General features: G+C 37.2%; 1 protein-coding gene across 1 annotated transcript; it reads left to right on the top strand.

Annotated features, from left to right (window-relative positions):
* Positions 1–1,180: 1,180 nt before the first annotated feature.
* On the top strand, positions 1,181–18,989 carry slc4a1a (solute carrier family 4 member 1a (Diego blood group)). Its single transcript, XM_073833397.1, has 21 exons — positions 1,181–1,312; positions 2,844–2,909; positions 3,025–3,080; positions 4,913–5,010; positions 5,155–5,201; positions 5,286–5,451; positions 7,338–7,473; positions 7,697–7,766; positions 7,989–8,031; positions 8,119–8,303; positions 8,400–8,601; positions 9,178–9,381; positions 10,536–10,684; positions 10,772–10,966; positions 11,077–11,325; positions 12,860–12,949; positions 13,791–13,957; positions 14,559–14,800; positions 14,915–15,084; positions 15,963–16,136; positions 18,249–18,989. The coding sequence occupies exons 2-21, from the start codon at positions 2,847–2,849 to the stop codon at positions 18,294–18,296; spliced, it is 2,754 nt and encodes a 917-aa protein (XP_073689498.1). The 5' UTR covers positions 1,181–1,312; positions 2,844–2,846; the 3' UTR covers positions 18,297–18,989.
* Positions 18,990–19,233: the final 244 nt, after the last annotated feature.

Below are 19,233 nucleotides of genomic sequence, written 5' to 3'. Positions count from 1 at the left end.
GTCAGAAAGATCAAACCATTACTTTTAAGTGGGGAAATGTCACAAAATAACTGGTTTGAACAGAAAGTGAGGGATGAAGATTTTCAGAAAACACCTAAGGCATTTGAGTAATTAAAAATTATAATAATTAAATAAAACCAAAATATATATCCGTTTTTCTTCCATTGTATAATCCAATAAACTGTAATGTGAGAAACAGTAACATACAAATCGACTGATATTGAATCATTTTTTTGAATTACACCCTAAACAGAGTGTACTGAGTAATAGTGAAATGAATCGTAAGACAAAGAATCTTAATGAGAACACAAATGGCGTTCCCAGAGAATGACGTGAACCAAGAAGGTTAACAAAATCATCAATGTAGATGAGAAATTCATCAGCACTTGGGCCACTCCCTGAATTACTGTTTTGTTTTATTTATTTCCAGGACATAAACAAGCTCTCATTGGCTCAAGGGGCAGTAGTGTTTCCGTGACTCAGCGGAAAAAAGGTGATATATCAAACTGATGTGAGGGTCGTGGAGGGGGAAACCCCTTAAAGCACCCCCCATCCACCTTTTGAGGGGTGTCCACCATTACCCTACGTGAAGGGAATCCCAAACCTCTGTGCAGGTTGACGTCAGAAGGCAAGATGCTGTTTTACTGATTAATTTGACTTGTTTGTAATGAGCTCCACATTACAACTCCACATAAACCTCTGTCCCTCTATCTCTGTCTGTGTCTCTGTTTCTCTCTCTTTCTCTCTCTCAGTGTGTCATAATTTGGCCTTTATCCAAGTTAATTGTTTTCTGGGAATGGCAAAAACGAAAAGTTATTTATATTTTGTTTTATTGTTTTTTTTGCAGATACCTTTTTACCTGAGGAACTAGCATTAAAGCGCACAATTCACATGAGCCCATGCCTTTTGAATCAGTTTAATGAGGATCCAGAATTAGGTAAACAGGTAACTGAGTTTGTACAACTATAGGCCCTCAAACTCTTTCTCCTTCTCTTACTATGTTCTTACTTTGGTGACTGTTTTTGGGAGTGGTATAAGGGTTGGGGTATTCCTGCTGTAAGGTGGCCCCATCGATAAGGCTATTTCTCTGATTATGAGGTTCTTATCAATCCCTCCCACACCCGGGTTCTCTACGCATGCCGTCGCTTTTCGGGTTGCCGCACACTACGTGACTTTACGCCTTTCTTTTTCCATTACCCCTCCATCTCCACCCATGCCTTTTGAATCGGTCCGAGGTCAGTCTTGAGTTGGGCGCTCGAAGTGTAGACGCGGAAACCCAGCACATAGACCCGCCAGGACCACCTGGGCTCAGGTAAGGTTGTGCTGTGCTCTGTTAAACAATTAAAATTAGTGTTTATGAGAAGGTCTGAGTGGGTGCAAATGAAAAAGTAGGTTCAAATTTGCAGACAGGGGTACACCTGCTAAAGGTGCAATGCAAAAAAAAATTTCAGAGTAGTAGTAAAACAAAGACTAGTTGAGTCTGTTTTATAAGAAAATACTATTTCAGTTTTTTTTCTACTTCGAAATTTCATTTAATTCAGTGTGTTGCTTGCTGTTTTTTTGGAATCGTTTGTGAAAATTTTTCCTACACCAGTTTTTGAATGTGTTTTTCAGTGTACAGACTTCATTATTACTTGCAGCAGTAATTTATCAGTCATTTTGCAAGTGTTCTTTAAATACCTCAAAAGACTGAGATATGAGCCACATATTCACAGTCTCTCAGTTTTTGAGGTATTTAGGGGAAGAAAAAAAACTTTTAATAGAGACAATATATATAGGAAACTCTTAAAATTAATGCAGTCTGGTGCATTTTGGTTATTGAAGTTAGACACTAGGTGTATAATTCTGTCTATAGAGTAACGTTCTTCACTGTATTTGTTGTATATAGGTTTCGTAATTAACCTAGGGAGAGTTACATTAGCAAACGTAACTAATTAGTAATATTTTAATAAACAGTTTTAAGAAGCAGTGTTCTTCTCCCTCTACTAGTTTTAGCATAAATCCCAACTAATGTGGAACTGGAATGAACTTTTTAACTTTTTTGTTTAGTAAGTAATACATTTAAGTTTAGCTTCTTTATCATTCTGGTGAAGTAATAGAGAAAGTTTTGAAGCGCCAAGACTTCACCAAACCCCTAATGTGCTCTATCTGCCTCTGTCCATGAGGGACAGAAGAATCCTTATCACACGATAGAAGTTCAGGCTTCAGATAATTGTCCGTTTGTGGTTCTTACACACCCTTGTGCTAGTTCAGGGTGAGTCTCAGTTTTGAGCCTCTGAAAGACACAAAAATTGAGTTGTGGTCTAAACCTCAGTGCTTGTAAACGGCAGCCTTCACTCTTAAAAATAAAGGTTCTTTATTGGAATCGATGGTTCCATGAAGAACCTTAAACATCCATGGAACCTTTCAAATGCAGAAAAAGTTCTTTATAGTCAAAAAAGTTTCTTTAGATTTTTAAAATGTTCTTCAAAATGGTTCTTTTAAAGACTGTTCACTGAAAGATTCTTCAAGGAACCAAAATGGTTCTTCTAAAAACACCCTTTTTGGAACCTTTATTTTTAAGAGTGTTGCATTTTTTCTAGTTAAAAACATATAGAACATTAAAAAACTATAGTACATTTTTATTCATCATATTTATGTTTGCTATTGCAAATATACTGCAAATATTTCATGCAAATCATTTTAAAGTAGTAAATGTACATGCAGCTTGTTGATTCATTTGTAATGTCTATAGTAACACTTTAATAAAGGGGAGTACATGAATGTAGGATAACCACTGCTTGCAGCAAGTGTGCAGTTCTGACATTCTGACTATGTTATTTTGTTTCTCTGTGTGAATGAAGGTTATGTGTGAGTTCTGGGACAAAGATAAGACAGTCTCGATGATGGAAGCAGTATCGTTTGAAAGGGTGAGGAGAACATCTCATAGCACATGAAGTAGTTGGTGTACAATAGATCACCCATAGGTTACATCTATGCAAGCCTAAAAGTGTACTATCTTTTTCTCACTCTTTTTCTCTATAGGACAACGACATGTCCTATGAGGACAATGAGTCACCTCTACCATCTCCATTCACTTTGTGAGTATCACACAAGTAACACACATTGGTAGAAATGCAAATAAAGTTACGTTATCCTCAATGTATTTCGCAGAGTTTAAGAATCCTGTCGTAGTCAGGCTGTATAAATATATATATATATATATATATATATATATATATATATATATATATTAGAAGAAATATTTTAAACAAGAGAAATTAAGCCTATTTTAGGACCAGTGATGTTTGTAAAATTTTTATTACAATTAATATCCCCACACTGATATTACCGTGGCACATCCAGATATTTCGATTATTATTTTATTAGGTTAATACTTTTTATATTTAAAGCAACTGTATGTAGTTTTGTGCATTTTTGAAACTTAAGTGAGTGAAATTTACAATCGTACATATAGTGCTGCCATATTTACAGTCGGTCGCTGTAAACGTGCATTTCGTTGCCACCATAAAATAATACGACTTTTTTGCTGAATTTCATGCCCGCTTTCCAAATTTACATACTCCCAGAATAGACATTTGGGGGCAGCATCTGTATGATTTTGAAAACTGATATTATACAGTTATTTTTAATGAGCATAAATTAAAGCAAGTGTAACATGATGTGTAAATACAATGCCCTTTTAATGATTTCACTTTACAATAATGAGAATAAGACTGGGATATTGACATTTCATAACTGTCATAAAAATAGCCAAAATAAATAAATAAATAAGAAGAAGAAAATAAAAAATAAGATTCAAACACCATCTAAAAGCTGAATAAATGAGGACAATATTTGGATGAAAAATCTGAGGGTGAAAAAATCTAAATATTGGGAAAATCACCTTTAAAGTTGTCCAAATGAAGTTCTTAGCAATGCATATTACTAATCAAAAATTAAGTTTTGATATATTTACGTTTGGAAATGTACAAAGTATCTTCATGGAACATAAAGTTAACTCAATATCCTAATGATTTTTGGCATAAAAGAAAATATCGATAATTTTGATCCATACAATGTATTGTTGGCTACAAATATACCAGTGCTTATGACCAGTTTTGTGGTTCAGGGTTACATATACTCATTTAATTTTGGGAAAAGCTTAAAAAAAGGTGCTAAAAATGTGCTAATTACTTAAATCTCTTATTATCAGAAGTTATTATTTGATAAACTTTCAGATGGAATGTTGTGGGAGGTGAACAATTAAGCTTAAAAAAAGGTGCTAAAAATGTGCTAATTACTTAAATCTCTTATTATCAGAAGTTATTATTTGATAAACTTTCAGATGGAATGTTGTGGGAGGTGAACAATATTCACAGGCCCAACTGCCCTGCTGAAAAAACCCGCATATGCTGGTTAGGTATGTTTTGGTGCTGGGATGCTGGTTTATGCTGGTTAATGCTGGTCCTTTGCTGGTTTATGCTGGTCATGTTGCTGGTCAAGGACCAGCATAAACCAGAAAATGGCCAGCATAAACCAGCAAAGGACCAGCATAAACCAGCTAAAACCAGCATCCCAGCACCAAAACATACCTAACCAGCATATGCTGTTTTTTTCAGCAGGGTGTGCCCTCCTCAGTTTAAAAAATAAGTCAATAAAAAAGTGGAGGACTACCAACTACAGTACTTTAGGACCACAGACAGTAAAGTTGTAAAATATCGCGCCCTTGTGGCCGACCAGAGCAGTGCGAGGGCTGGACAGAGTGAGGTTTATGTTTCTTGTATCAGGGATGGCTTGAGTCGCTTTGTAAGAGGATGGAGTTCAGTCTGCCCTATGGTGCATAAGATATGGTGAGTGTGTGGAGCTGTGACGGTCGGGTCTCTGCCCTGGTGTTTGTGTTGTAGTATGTGCTCTCTGTCGCCCTCTATAGGACGCCTGCGGGACACAAAGGCAGCTATGACTTAGAGCAGATGAGGCAGCAGGAAGAGGAGCAGCATCAGACCTTCACCTTCTCTAGAGACTTAGAGGGTGTGTTTGCCACACACATGCACATACATATATATATATATATATATATATATATATATATATATATATATATATATATAAACACAAACCATACACCTTACTAAATCACTACTCGTTTTTTTTCTTTTCCATTTCCCTCTTCAGCTGCTCGAAATACCAACACAAATGCCATCAAGAGAGGAGATGCAGAGGTGACACACACAAGCACATTAATTCACTTACTCTTATTTTTGACTTCTTTGTGAAAGGCTTAATGAAATTCTCCTCCACACCAGGCATACGTGGAGTTAAACGAGCTTCGTGGGGAGGTGTGGCAGGAAATGGGACGCTGGCTGGGTTATGAGGAGAACTTAAGCCCTGCAACAGGACAATGGAGTCAGCCCCACATTTCCTATCTCACCTTCAAAAGTCTCATTCAACTCCGCAAGGTCATGAGCACAGGTGAGACAACGAGTGACACGTTTCCTCTGTCCTTTACACACTTTAACTAAAGTGTAGAGAGGATAGGAAATGGGTAAGTGGGGTCAGGAAATGCCCGCATAAACAGTGAAATATACAAAGGCCCATATCTCAACTAGAGCATGTTAATTCAGTGACTGGATCTAGAAAAACACACCAAACAAATTAAAGCTTCTTCCAAAGTTGGTATAATGACATGGCACTTTAACATGATGATAAATGTGAATAACGAAAAGCAAAATAGCATCAGTTCTCAACTGACTCCACGCTGTTCACAACTTCCCATCTTTCCATTAACACAATTATATTGTTCATTCAGACTGATTTGTGAATGCAGAATGTGCACAAACACAAGAGACACCATTTATCGCATTAACCAATCACAGCCAATCATAACCAGTCATATCCTATCATATCGCGATGGAGGCATTGCCTCCTCTCACATGACTTTCGCTATTCATTCTCAGTTACCCCCCAACAAACCCACTGCATGCTTTAGGGTGTCTGTTGACACTTAATGGACTCAGGGGAGGTAAAAAAGACACAGACTCTGGCTGTAACTTTACCTGTTGGCGTCACTGTTGGACAATGTTTTACATTTTTTAATGTGTTAAATGTAATATTGGTATTGTTTTCATTTTTGTACCACAGATTTTTTTTCTAATCCAGTATTTTGAGGAGGCAATGCCTCCCTTGCCTCATATGAGGAAACACCTCTGAGATACAGAAAACATAAATACAGAAAAAAAAATTTGATTTTGAAATATTATTACAATGTAAAACATAAATATAAACATTAAAATTTGAGTTTATGCCTGTGATCAAAGCTGAAAATTTCATAATAATAATTACAAAATAATAATTATCCCAGTATTCAGTGTCACATGATCATTCAGAAATCATTCTTATATACTGATTTATTATCAGTACTGGAAACGTAATATTTTTTGGAACCTGTGATACTTTTTTCAGGATTCTTTGATGAATAATACGTTTAAAAGAACAGCATTTATTTAAAATAGAAATCTTTTCTAACAATAAACACTACTGTTCAAAAGTTTGAGGTCAGTAAATTTTTATTCTTTCTTTTTTAAAGAAATTAATACTTTTATTCAGCAAGGATGTGTTAAATGAATAAAAAGTGATAGCATAGATTTACATTGTTAGAAAATATTTATATTTTGAATAAATTCTGTTCTTTTTAACTTGTTATTCATCAAAGAATCCTGAAAAAAAAAAGAATCACATGTTCCAAAAAATATTTGGCAGCAGAACTGTTTGCAACATTGATCATTCTAATAATAAATAAGCATATTAAAATGATCATGTGACACTTAAGACTGGAGTAACAGCTGATGAATCATCAAATATTTATAATATTATAATATTTATAATAATAATAATTTTATTGCTTTTTTATTAAAAGTTTTTCAGAGGTAAATCAATAACAGTTACATTTTTAACAATATTTCAAGTGTAATTTATGAGATTTGTTGTATTTTGAATCCAGTTTTCCTTTGTAAAAGGCAAAAAGTTGATCATACTGATTTCAAAGTTAAGGATTTATTCGTTTAAATATACATTGAACCAAAAACTATCATAACATCTTAGTTGATAATTCGGTATACTTTATTTTTGACAAAACATTACTGTACTAAAATTTTCCCCCAAATATGAGGATTATGTGTTACCTTTTGTCAATTTTATGGGATAACACCCAAAAAAGAAAAAGATGTCACTACCAAAAAGTTAGCTGGGGTCCCCTAGTGGGCTCCAGAACCCTTTGGTTAAGAACCACTGCTCTATAGTGACCAGTTAATATTTATGTTAGTTCTACTAACTATGTTCTTTATGGTGACCATAACAAGGGGCGGTGCTGCTAGATGTTGATGAGAGCAGCTTATCAAGCATTTGCCAGAAGATGGTGGAACAACTTCTGCTCAAAAAAGAGATCCGGCCCACCGACCGTGATGCTCTTGTGGCCATACTGCAACGCAAGCGCAGGTTAGGCACTATCTTATCTGTGTTGGTTTGTGTGTATGTAGAGGAAAGTTATTATTACATTTTTTATTGCTGTATAAAGTAGTCCTGGGAACAGTTTTTGTGTGCGTGTGTGTTTCAGAAATCTTCGTTTTTTGGTATATGAGTCACAGAGGTCTATATTAATAGCTGAATATGACTGTATATGACTATACACTTTATATGACTCATTGTTTGTGCTTCACAGTCAACTAGAGCCCACTTCAGCCCCGGGTTCAGCAGACATAGAGTTGCAAACATTCTCAATCACCAAACAGGTATCTATCTATCTGTTAGATCTATGTTAGTCTAGTTAACGGTTGTGATCTAGGATGTCCTACTTGTTAAAATTACACCGACATTATCCATCTGTTCTTTCAGTTTTAGACTCTAAAGTTAGATTCTTAGATTCTTATAAATCAATTTCCAGACCTGTTTTAAGTTTAAAATGATCTGCCAGTTTCAACCACTGACTTTTGGACTGCCCTGTTCCTCCTCAGCGAGACATGGTTGATCGTGTGGAGGCTTCTGTGGTTTTATCAGGTGAGAGTACATCCAGTTTTATGCTATAAGGACACTTATTAAATTATATAGCATATTTCATGCCTTTGTTTCTACACTATTCTCAAGGCGTGGTGGAGAACCTCCAGAAACCAGTGGTGGCGTTTGCACGTCTACGGGATTCAGTGGTGATGGAAGGGGTTCTGGAATCTGCGGTTCCAGTTCGTTTTGTCTTCTTTCTCATGGGCCCCAGTCACAGTGGCATAGACTATCATGAGAGCGGCCGAGCCATGGCATCGCTGATGGCTGACTGGGTACAGAGGAGCTATGGACTGGGCACTGAAATTTTATTATATAAAATAAGTAAAGGCTTTTCTAATGTCTCACCTTCATTCTGTACCTGAAAACAGGTGTTCACTCTGGAGGCTTACTTAGCTACAAATGAGAAAGATCTGACCAATGCCATGGCAGACTTCATGGACTGCAGCATCGTGATCCCTCCCACAGAAATCCAGGATGAGAGCATGCTGAAGCCAATCATCAGCTTCCAAAAGAAGATGCTACGTGATAGAGTCCGCCCATATGACACCCGACTCATGATTGGGAGCAAAGGTCAGGCTTTCTATAACTGGTGTCACTGCATTCATTTAACTTGAAATTGTGAACTTTGAACAAATCTCTCACTGGCCTTGTGTGTTTGTTTAGTAAATAAGGGTACAGTTTTTGATATTGAGATTTAGGCATCTGAAATCTGAATAAATATGTTTTCCATTGATGTACAGTGTGGTTTGTTAGGATAGGACAACATTTGGCCAAGATACAACTATTTAAATATCTGTAATCTGAGTGTGCCAAAAATTCAAAATATTGAGAAAATCACTATTAAAGTTGTCCAAATGAAGTTCTTTGCAATGCATATTACTAAACAAAAATTAAGTTTTCTTTTATTTATGGTAGGAAATTTGCAAAATATGTCATTGAACATGATCGTTACTTAATATCCTAATGATTTTTGGCATAAAAGAAAAATTGATCATTTTGCCCCATACAACTAATTTTTGACTATTGCTACAAATATACCCGTGCTACTTAAGATGGTTTTGTGGTCCAGGGTCACAAATAATCTTGATTTACATGAATGTATATCCAGAATTACATGAAGTTAATTGTGTTTGATTATTTTGTTAGCCCCAACTGGACCTGAGAAGCCACGGGAGGATCCACTGGCCCGTACCGGCTATCCGTTTGGCGGTATGGTCAAAGACATAAAACGCCGCTATACGAATTACCTTAGCGACTTCACCGATGCACTGGACCCTCAGGTGTTGTCTGCTGTCATCTTCATCTACTTCGCTGCCCTTTCACCTGCCATTACTTTCGGAGGACTTCTTGGTGAGCACATTCACTGCAAGCATAAACTAATCACACCACTGAAAAATATCTAAATCAGTCGCATTTAACATTTGACTTGCGGCATAAAATCTGGTCCACATTTGATCTTATTTTGGCCAAGAACTGCCCACTGAGATAGGATAAAATCATTCAACCCTTAAATGCATGAATGTTTCGCCAATCATTAATACATATTCCCGGACCTATATATCCAGCAGGGATGGATCCCTAACTTCTGCAAACAAACTCTCTTGATATTTTAAGAACAATTACAGAAGAATAAAATAAACCATTTCTTTACCCTTTGAAACTTAGAAGAGTTCAAATTATGATTGCCGTCATCCTCAGAGTGCACTTCCACAATACATTCAGCATCTGGCTCATATTCATGATCTCAAACATATTCTCAAAACTATTGTTTTAATGACTTCAAAGTCAATATTTTGATCGCTGGCAGCTTATTCACCACATCCACCGTCAAATAACAGTCGCATTTATATTTTATTGTGAACAGTCGTCGCTCTGAAGTAAAGCCATTCAACCAGTTCAATTTTTGCTGATGATATTCTTTTGTTTTATGCTTGCGATAATTATGAGTGAAACATCACATCGGTATTGTCCGTCAATCAGTGCCACCTTGAGGAATAAAGGTGAATTGCATAAATTGAGTCACATCCAATATTTACATATTTTTCTATTTCTCACCACTTTTTACACAAAATAATCAGAAAACAGATGTTATTTTATATTTTTAAATATTTTTCTTGTTATATTGTTTATAATTAATAGATTGAGGAATACTACGAAAGATGATGTTAAAAGTAAAAAAAAATGAAGGAGGGAGAGGGTAGGGAATAACATCCTGGGTTGCTAAAGACCCAAGGTATGCAAATGAGGGTTAACAGATACTCCATCCAAAAATCTGAAGATCAAAAAAATCTAAAGACTTTTGAATACAAGTTATGCAAGCATACAAAATGATGCACACAAGTTGGTGCTTCGAAAACCATTCAGAATGAACAAAAGTGGGAATCCCACTTTTTTAAAAAAAGTTTAACAACCATTGAACTTTCCATTCTACAAACTTTTTTTTTTTTTCTAGTGAAAAAATGCAACATTTAACATCTCTAATCTTCAAACTTGCTATGTTTTAGCGGACAAGACGGAGCACATGATGGGGGTCTCTGAGATGATGGTCGCTACCTGTGTGCAGGGTATCATCTTTTGTCTGTTTGCGGCTCAACCAGTACTTATCATTGGGTTTACCGGTCCATTGATGGTGTTTGAGGAGGCGTTCTTTCAGGTGATGCTTTTAGCAGTGAGAACTGTGATTATCACCATCTGTATGTCTTTACTCATCCATCTAAATGCATTCATCTTTCCTATTCAGTTCTGCAAGGCTAATGGCTTTGAGTACATTGTGGGCCGTGTCTGGGTGGGCATGTGGTTGATCATCATTGTGGTGGTGATTATGGCAGTGGAAGGGAGTTTCCTTGTCCGTTTCATCTCACGCTTCACCCAAGAGATCTTCTCCATCTTGATCTCTCTCATTTTCATCTATGAGACCTTTGCCAAGCTTATCAGGGTATATTCAGTCTTCCGAATGGGCACACACTTCATTAGATTCATTCACATCATTCAATTTGTCGCCAAATTCCATTTTCTTGCTTTGTTCTCATTCTCAATTCTCCTCAGATTTTCCAATCGCATCCTTTAGTTTTGAACTACGACCACTTGAATGAATCCCTGGAAGACCCCTTCCACCCAGTCAAAAAGGTTGTCAATGTCACAAAGTTGCCTGATGGAAATGTCACTGAACATCATGAGATAATAGAGAGAGCCTATCCCAACACTGCCCTACTGTCCATGTGCCTTATGTTTGGCTGTTTCTTCATTGCATTGTTTCTCCGTGGGTTTAAAACTAGCACCTTCCTTCCTGGCCCTGTAAGTATGCCCAGTTTACCATTTTTATTAAAAACTCTTGATACTGTTTAGGCAAAAACTTTTTTAAAGGTTTAGAAAAGAATTATATTTTAAGCAGTAATGATGTATTCTGGGGGGTAATCATTATTAACATTATTATTTAGTACTGACCTGAATGAGACATTTCACATAAAAGATGTTTACATATAGTCCACACGAGAAAATAATAGTTGAATTTATAAAAATGACCCTGTTCAAAACTTTACATACACTTGATTCTTACTGTGTTGTTACCTGAATGATCCACAGCTGTGTGTGTGTGTGTGTGTGTGTGTGTGTGTGTGTGTGTGTGTGTGTGTGTGTGTGTGTGTGTGTGTGTGTGTGTGTGTGTGTGTGTGTGTGTGTGTGTGTGCGTGCGTGTGCGTGTGCGTGTACCTGGTATTCATCACGTTATGGGGACCAAATGTCCCCACAAGGATAGGAATACCAGTAGATTTTGACCTTGTGGGGACATTTCTCAGGTCCCCATGAGGAAACAGGCTTATAAATCATGCACAATGAGTTTTTTTGAGGAAGTAAAAGTTTGCACAATCTCCTGTGAGGGCTAGGTTTAGGTGTAGGGCGATAGAAAGTACGGTTTGTACAGTATAAAAACCATTACGCCTATGGAATGTCCCCATAAAACATGTAAACCCAACATGTGTGTGCGTGCGTGTGTGTGTGTGTGTGTGTGTGTGTGTTTTAGTTTTTTGTTTTCTTGTTTGTCCTGAACAGTTAAACTGCCCGCTGTTCTTCAGAAAAATCCTTCAGGTCACTCAAACACTTTGGTTTTTGGTTCAACTATTACAAAAGGTTCAAACACTCACTGATCTGAAAAAATGATGCAAGATCCAGGGGTGAAAACATTTGAACTGAATTAAGATGTGTACTTTTTTCTCATTTTGCCTAAATATCTTTTTTTTTTTTTCATTTAGTACTGCCCTTCAGGAGCTACAGAAGATAAGTTAAATACAAAATAAGTTAAATTTACCTTGATCTGCAATTTCAAATAAGTTTGGCAAATAAGGCTCTTAATGCATTGTGTTTCCTTCTGAAATATCAGTGTTTGAACCTTCTGTAATAGTTGCATGTGAGTCCCTCAGTTGTCCTCAGTGTGAAAAGATGGATCTCAAAATTATACAGTCACTGTTGGAAATGGTTCAAATACACAAAAATGCTGAAAAACCAATAATTTTTGGGACCTGAACGATACCAGCAGGCAGTTTAACTGTTCGGGACAAACAAGTGACTCATAAACAGCTAGCATTCAGGGATAATTCAGGTAACAACATAATATTAAGAATCAAATGTATTTTTATAAATTCTATTATTTTCTCCTGTGGACTATATGTAAACGTATGTGACATATCTTATTTAGATCAGTATTAAATAAAAAATAACATGCATTTTGTATTATTCCTTTTATTTCTGCAAGGTGCATGTAAACTTTTGACCTCAACAGTAAAGCCTTTAAATGCACTGATCACGTTACTATTGAAACAATGTACACCACCAGATCCGTCGAATGATTGGAGATTTTGGTGTCCCCATCGCCATCTTCTTCATGATTGCTGTGGATATCTGCATCAGTGATGCCTACACACAGGTTAGACAAACACTAATCACTTTGTAGTCTGCTCAGGCTTTCTCAGTTGCTTTAACTCTTTTTTAAGTCTTAACAAACTGTAAATGCAACTGTCATAATTGTTTTATGAGATTTTGCATGTTTTCAAAAAAAAGTGTCTTAAAATATTTATTTCATGCTTTAAAAAAAACTAAATCAATGCCACCTTGTTTTTGGTCATTGTGTGAGCTCTGCTGGTCAAATGTTTCAATGAGGTTTTTTTTTTTTACCATGGCAGTCAACCTTGGAAACCTTTGTTACGAATTTAAATTTTTGTTGACCCAGTACATAAATGTTTACTGGGAAAATCCAATACCGTAATACCGTAATAATAATACAGTAGACACATTTAGATGTATACAGTACATTTGCTTTTTTGTAGCAATGTGTTGCATATAAATAGAGTGTCCATAATTATTTGCATGTCCATTTTACACGTCTTATATTTGAAGTCAAGTAGAGTAGTTCTGTTTTTAAAACAAAAAAAGGAAAAATACTTTTTATCTCCTCACAGAACGTAAAACTACAAGTTTCACAAGCTGGTGTGTAGGTCCTACATGTTCACTGAGAAGCAACTCATCAGTTTTGCTCAGCAAGCCATGTGCGTTTAGTCTTTGTGCAAATTGTAGACAATTTCACATACTCTTGTGCACAAAACACATACAATTTGCTTCAACTAAACACAACTGGTGTAAACAAGAAATTAATTGTTCAGAGATGTAAACTTATAATTTTGAGGAAAAAAACGTTTGTAAATTGACTGTGAATTTTGAACATTATATGTGCCTCATTGTAAATCTGTTTTTTTTACTTCCTGCTTTAGAAACTGGTGGTGCCTAAGGGGCTGACTGTGTCTAACACATCTGCTAGAGGCTGGCTCATCAGCCCATTTGGTGAGAAGAAGCCATTCCCTATCTGGATGATGTTTGCATGTGTTGTTCCTGCCCTGTTGGTCTTCATCCTTATTTTCCTCGAGTCCCAGATCACTACGTGAGTGTGATATTTGGAACAGAACACATTTAAATTCACACAATGTGACCCTAGACCACAAAACCAGTCATAAGTAGCACATGTATATTTGTAGCAATAGCCAAAATTGCTACAAAGTGGGTAAGAATTATCAAATTTTCTGTTATGCCAAAAACCATTGGGATATTAAGTAAAGATCATGTTCCATTAAGATATTTTGTAAATTTTCTACCATAAATATATCTTTTTGATTAGTAATATGCATTGCTAAGGACTTCATTTGGACTACTTTATAGACGATTTTGATTTTTTTTTTTGCACCCTCGGATTCCACATTTATTCCAGAATAGTTGTATCTCGGCCAAATATGGTCTTATCCTAACAAACATACATCAGTGGAAAGCTTTTTTTCAGTTTTCAGATAATGTATACATCTCAATTTCAAAATATTGAGCCTTATGACATGTTTTGTGCTCAAAGGTCACATATGCTAAAAGATCTTCACCATAAGAAAACAGCAGGATAATATAGAAAAATGAATATTCATGCATGAAGATTTTGGTAGTCATAATTTTGGTGTTGCTACACTTCCTTAACCTCACAACTCTTCCTTATCATCCAGGCTGATTGTGAGTAAGCCTGAGAGAAAAATGGTCAAGGGTTCTGGTTTCCATCTGGACCTCCTCCTTTTGGTGTTCTTGGGAGGAGCTGCCTCTATCTTTGGAGTCCCCTGGCTCAGTGCTGCTACAGTGAGATCTGTCACCCATGCCAACGCCCTCACTGTCATGTCCAAAGGCCCCAGACCTCAGATTGAACGCGTGTTAGAACAAAGAGTCAGTGGTATTTTGGTGGCTGTGATGGTTGGTGAGTTCCAAGCCTTATATCTGATGTAATGATACTTAATAAACACACTTCCATTAACCATTCCACATAACCATTAGAATAATACACAGAATAATGAAAACTCTTTACCCACAGGGGTCTCAATTCTCATGGAGCCCATCCTGAAGATGATACCTATGACGGCTCTGTTTGGGATCTTTCTGTATATGGGTATCACTTCGCTGAGTGGCATCCAGCTTTGGGACCGTATGCTTCTGCTTATTACACCGAAAAAGTATCACCCACCTGTTCCATATGTCACCCGTGTAAGATTACGTGTACAGACACACATATACACTACATGGACAAAAGTGCACTTTTTTTGATAATGATGCCTTAATATTGATTGAAAGTGGCAATAAGGACCTGTATCCACTTTATTTTTCCAGTAAGATTGAGCATGGCAATTTGTACATTTTATGGGTCTGGCTTCCGGTGTCATCCACATGCAGTTTTTTTCAGTTGTACAAAACAACTTGTTTTGCTTCTTGATACTGCAAAATGTATTTTTATTAAATTAATTCAAAATTCTTTGCAATTATGCAAACTCAATTTGACCTAATGACATCATTATTACCTTGGCACAGCTGATTGGTTTGTTTTTACATCAGCAGCCAGTGAGCTCGCTGCTCAACATTCAAAAACCCTGCTAGTGCTTCCTGTAGCAGTTGCTACCCTCCACTTCCCCAGCTCCACCTGCATAGATCTGCTACGGGGTGATTTTTATGTATGATATATATGGGAGTTATTTCATATATGTGCAGCAGCAGTGTTTCTTACATGCTCACAGCAGCATGTCTGAGGATGTATTGGCAGTAGCAAGTCTTGGTACTTGCTCTACCACAGCAGAGGGCAGCAGCATAGCAGATCTATTCCAGCAAGACCAAACACATTAACACTGTCATGTACATTCCCACGCTAAACTCTCAAAGAGTTGTCATGACAGAAATGCAGTGTTGGTTTTAATGCAGCTGCATTAAAAATCTCTTATCAGCCCCAAACTTTTCAACAGTAGTGTATGGTGACACCCAAACACCAAACCCGATAATTAGAAGGGAGTGTCCACATACTTTTGGCCATGTAGTCAACATGTTGATTCATCCATCTACAGTATCTAGATATCAATCTCTCTCTTTCTCTACAGGTGCCCACTATGCGTATGCACTTGTACACTTTGATCCAAGTGATGTGTTTGGGGCTTCTGTGGGCAATAAAATCGAGTGCGTTATCACTTGCCCTGCCCTTTGTCCTAATCCTCACCATCCCTCTGAGAATGTTCATGACCGGCCACGTCTTCACTGTCACAGAAATGAAATGTGTAAGTATCTCTTTTATGCATTTCTGCATGACCTTTTCACCCACCGTGTTTTCAGAAAAAAACAAGCAAGTTAGAAAGTGCTATATGAACCCTTCATGTTGTACACATAATGTATGTTTTTTTCCTTAAAGGGGATGCAAAAACTCACTTTTCCATGTTGTTTGAACATTCGTGTGTGTTGGCAGTTTGTGTACACAACCACCCTACAATGATAAAAATCCACCCAGTGGTATTTTTAAATCTTTAAAAGTAATATCCCCTTTTTAAAATCAGGTCATTCTCAGCTTCTTGTCGGTGTGACGGCACACAGACAGAGGCCGCTCCCACAATAGTTGATTGACATGAGCGCCTTACCTTAGACCCGCCCTCACCGAGCTGAAACAGTCTGACTCCGATCGCCATTTTGTAACCCAGGTGCCGGGGAAGACAAGAATGTCTCAGATTGAGCGATTGAGCTGTTCTGTTGTTGGACGTAATAATGAACATAGCAGTAATCATTTACTCCCGACATCTGACCTGCTACATATGTGTCTATGTTCATGCAAATCGTTCCTGATGCAGCTTCACCCACAGCAGAAGTGAGTATAAGGGTTTTTTTATGCGTCTTTGCAAATGGCCTTTCTTAATAATGTGCTTGTTGGCAAGTTTCACCACTAAACACAGCTAAATGTGGCTAAAGTACAAATTACAGCTCATCATCCCAGGACAGAGAGGGGCGGGCGAGCAGAGCTCATTTGCATTTAAAGGACCATGCAATAAAATTACTTGATTTTTTGCAGAGCTGTTTTTGACATGGTAAAAGGATGTTTTTTACACTACTATTGAGAATTTTAACCAAAGTATATTATAGACTTTTCATTAAGATCCTACAGAAACATATGAACTTGTGGAAAATGGGCATCCGATGACCCCTTTAAAGTGGTCATTGGATGCCCATTTTCTACAAGTTGATATGATTCTTTAGGGTCTTCATGGAAAGTCTAGAACATATTTTGGTTAAAATTTCTTAATGGTAGTATGAAACAACACCCTTTTTACCTTGTCAAAAACAGCTCTGTTCATAGTGACCCGTTTTGATGCATGTCCCTTTAAATGCTAATGAGCTCTGCTCACCCTGCCCCCTATTCCGTGAGGTGACAAGCAGTTCTCTGAGACTGATAATTTTAGCCGCATTAATTGCACATTATTAGTGTAACCCCTTAATCCGGGTCCTACTCGCACCCATTCCGAACAGGTCTCGAACCCAGGTCTCCGACATAACAAGGAAGCCACTAGTGTCAGTCGCTAGTCCACATCTTGTGATCAGGAGAGTGAGATTTACCTGCACAGCACCTGCTAGCTGGCCTCCGTTACACTCACCTCCCTAAACCTCACTTCCATCCGAGTCACGGCACCAATGTAACCCCTACACCCGGGTCCTACTCGCACCGATTTCACATGAACATGAATGCATTTAGCTAGATCCAGGGTGCATTCTCTTCAAAAACAAAAGTAATCCTCTGCGTCTTTAACGGCTCAGATGTCGGGAGTATCGCTTAGGACAGTGGTTCTCAACTCCAGTCCTTGGGGCCCACTGCTCTGCATATTTTGTATGTTTCTGAATCTGACACACTCAGTTCAGTTCATTGATCTTTCTCCTGATGAGCTGATAATCTGAATCAGGTGTGTTAAATGAAGGAGACATATAAAATGTGCAGAGCAGTGGGCCCCGAGGACTGGAGTTGAGAATCACTGGCTTAGGAGACATTCTTGTCTATGAAACAATGGTGAACTGTTTACAGCTCACTCAGGGTGGGTCTATGCTAAAACACCAGTGTCAGTCAACAGATGTGGGAGGGGCCTGTGCAGAACTATGCCAAGAATCTGTGAATGGCTTGATCTGAGAATGTGCTTATGATTTGTGGGGATTTAAAAAAAAAACACTAGGTGTATTTTTATCATTATAGGGTGGTTGTGTACACACACTGCCAAGACTTTTCAGTTCAAACAACATGTAAAAGTAAATTTTGTATCCGATGGCCTCTTAATTTAAAAATTTAGACAAAACTCATTTACACCTATGCATTTTTATGTCATTGTTGTGACTGCATATGTTATGTCATCCCTTTGCAGCTGGATGCAGATGATGCAAACGTGAAATTTGATGATGAGGATGACTAAAATAACCCCAGAACACCTCTGGACATCTTTCTTGATTCTTGATTCTTGATTCCAAGCCACTATGAATTCATCTTACTGTGTGCATTACATGAGAATCTTTTGCTTATATTTTTGTACATTCAGATCTTAGCTTAACCAAACGATATGTCTTTATATCATCAAGTTTTAGAATGCAATTAATGCACACCTAAAGTTCATAAACTGTTCATATACATTTCATAGTTGTTTATCACAATCTTTTCTTACTTTTATTTACTTTTTCATGGAACATTGGGCTTTATTTTTTCTTCTTCTGTGTGTTTGTGTGCCTGATTTGTTTTTTAATTTGGAATTTATACATCCTGGTGTTTATTTATTTTATGTATTCGGGGGTTTCATGCAAGAAATCCCATTTCAGTGTGAAGCATGTCAGCTACACACCAGCTTGAATGTAAATCCTGTCCTGTTTTAACAGGTGATGCCTATGCAAAATGTGCCTTTATATTTCCTGCTAGAATTTTGATGTTTCAGGGACACCATACCTGTAAATATTATAGGCTCACAAATACATAATGTTAGAGTAGGTTACTATTGCAAAGATTTGATACTTTAGAGTATAAATGAATATTTGGTTTTATCTATGTTTGGTCTGTTATGGTGTGTGACTTTGTTTTATGATTAAAATGCTTTAAAACATCTACAATAATCCTTAGTAAAAAATCCTTACATTCCTGTCCTAAATTAGTCAGGGGTGCTTGCAAACGCATCCATTTTTCCAGCAGGCCTGACTGCATAAGAAGCCTGGGCGGGCCTGGCCCACCCAATCATGAGCTTGGCCCACCCTGGCAAGCACCCTCCACCCACCTTCTCGAGTGTCCAGCCCATTCTGAGAATTTGATGTCCTTTATTACATGTTAAACCTGCTTTTATGAAAATTAGCAGCTTTTCACCAGTGATT

Source organism: Garra rufa, chromosome 1, assembly GCF_049309525.1.
Source record: "Garra rufa chromosome 1, GarRuf1.0, whole genome shotgun sequence".
Lineage (NCBI taxonomy): Eukaryota > Metazoa > Chordata > Actinopteri > Cypriniformes > Cyprinidae > Garra > Garra rufa.
This window is presented reverse-complemented; position numbering and strand designations above follow the sequence as displayed.

Excerpts from the sequence above, each read along its gene's own strand:
- slc4a1a (XM_073833397.1), top strand. The coding sequence starts at position 2,847 with ATGTGTGAGTTCTGGGACAAAGATAAGACAGTCTCGATGATGGAAGCA. Across the intron at positions 8,602-9,177 it reads ACTCATGATTGGGAGCAAAG|CCCCAACTGGACCTGAGAAG; the intron begins GTCAGGCTTTCT and ends TTATTTTGTTAG. Across the intron at positions 9,382-10,535 it reads TACTTTCGGAGGACTTCTTG|CGGACAAGACGGAGCACATG; the intron begins GTGAGCACATTC and ends GCTATGTTTTAG.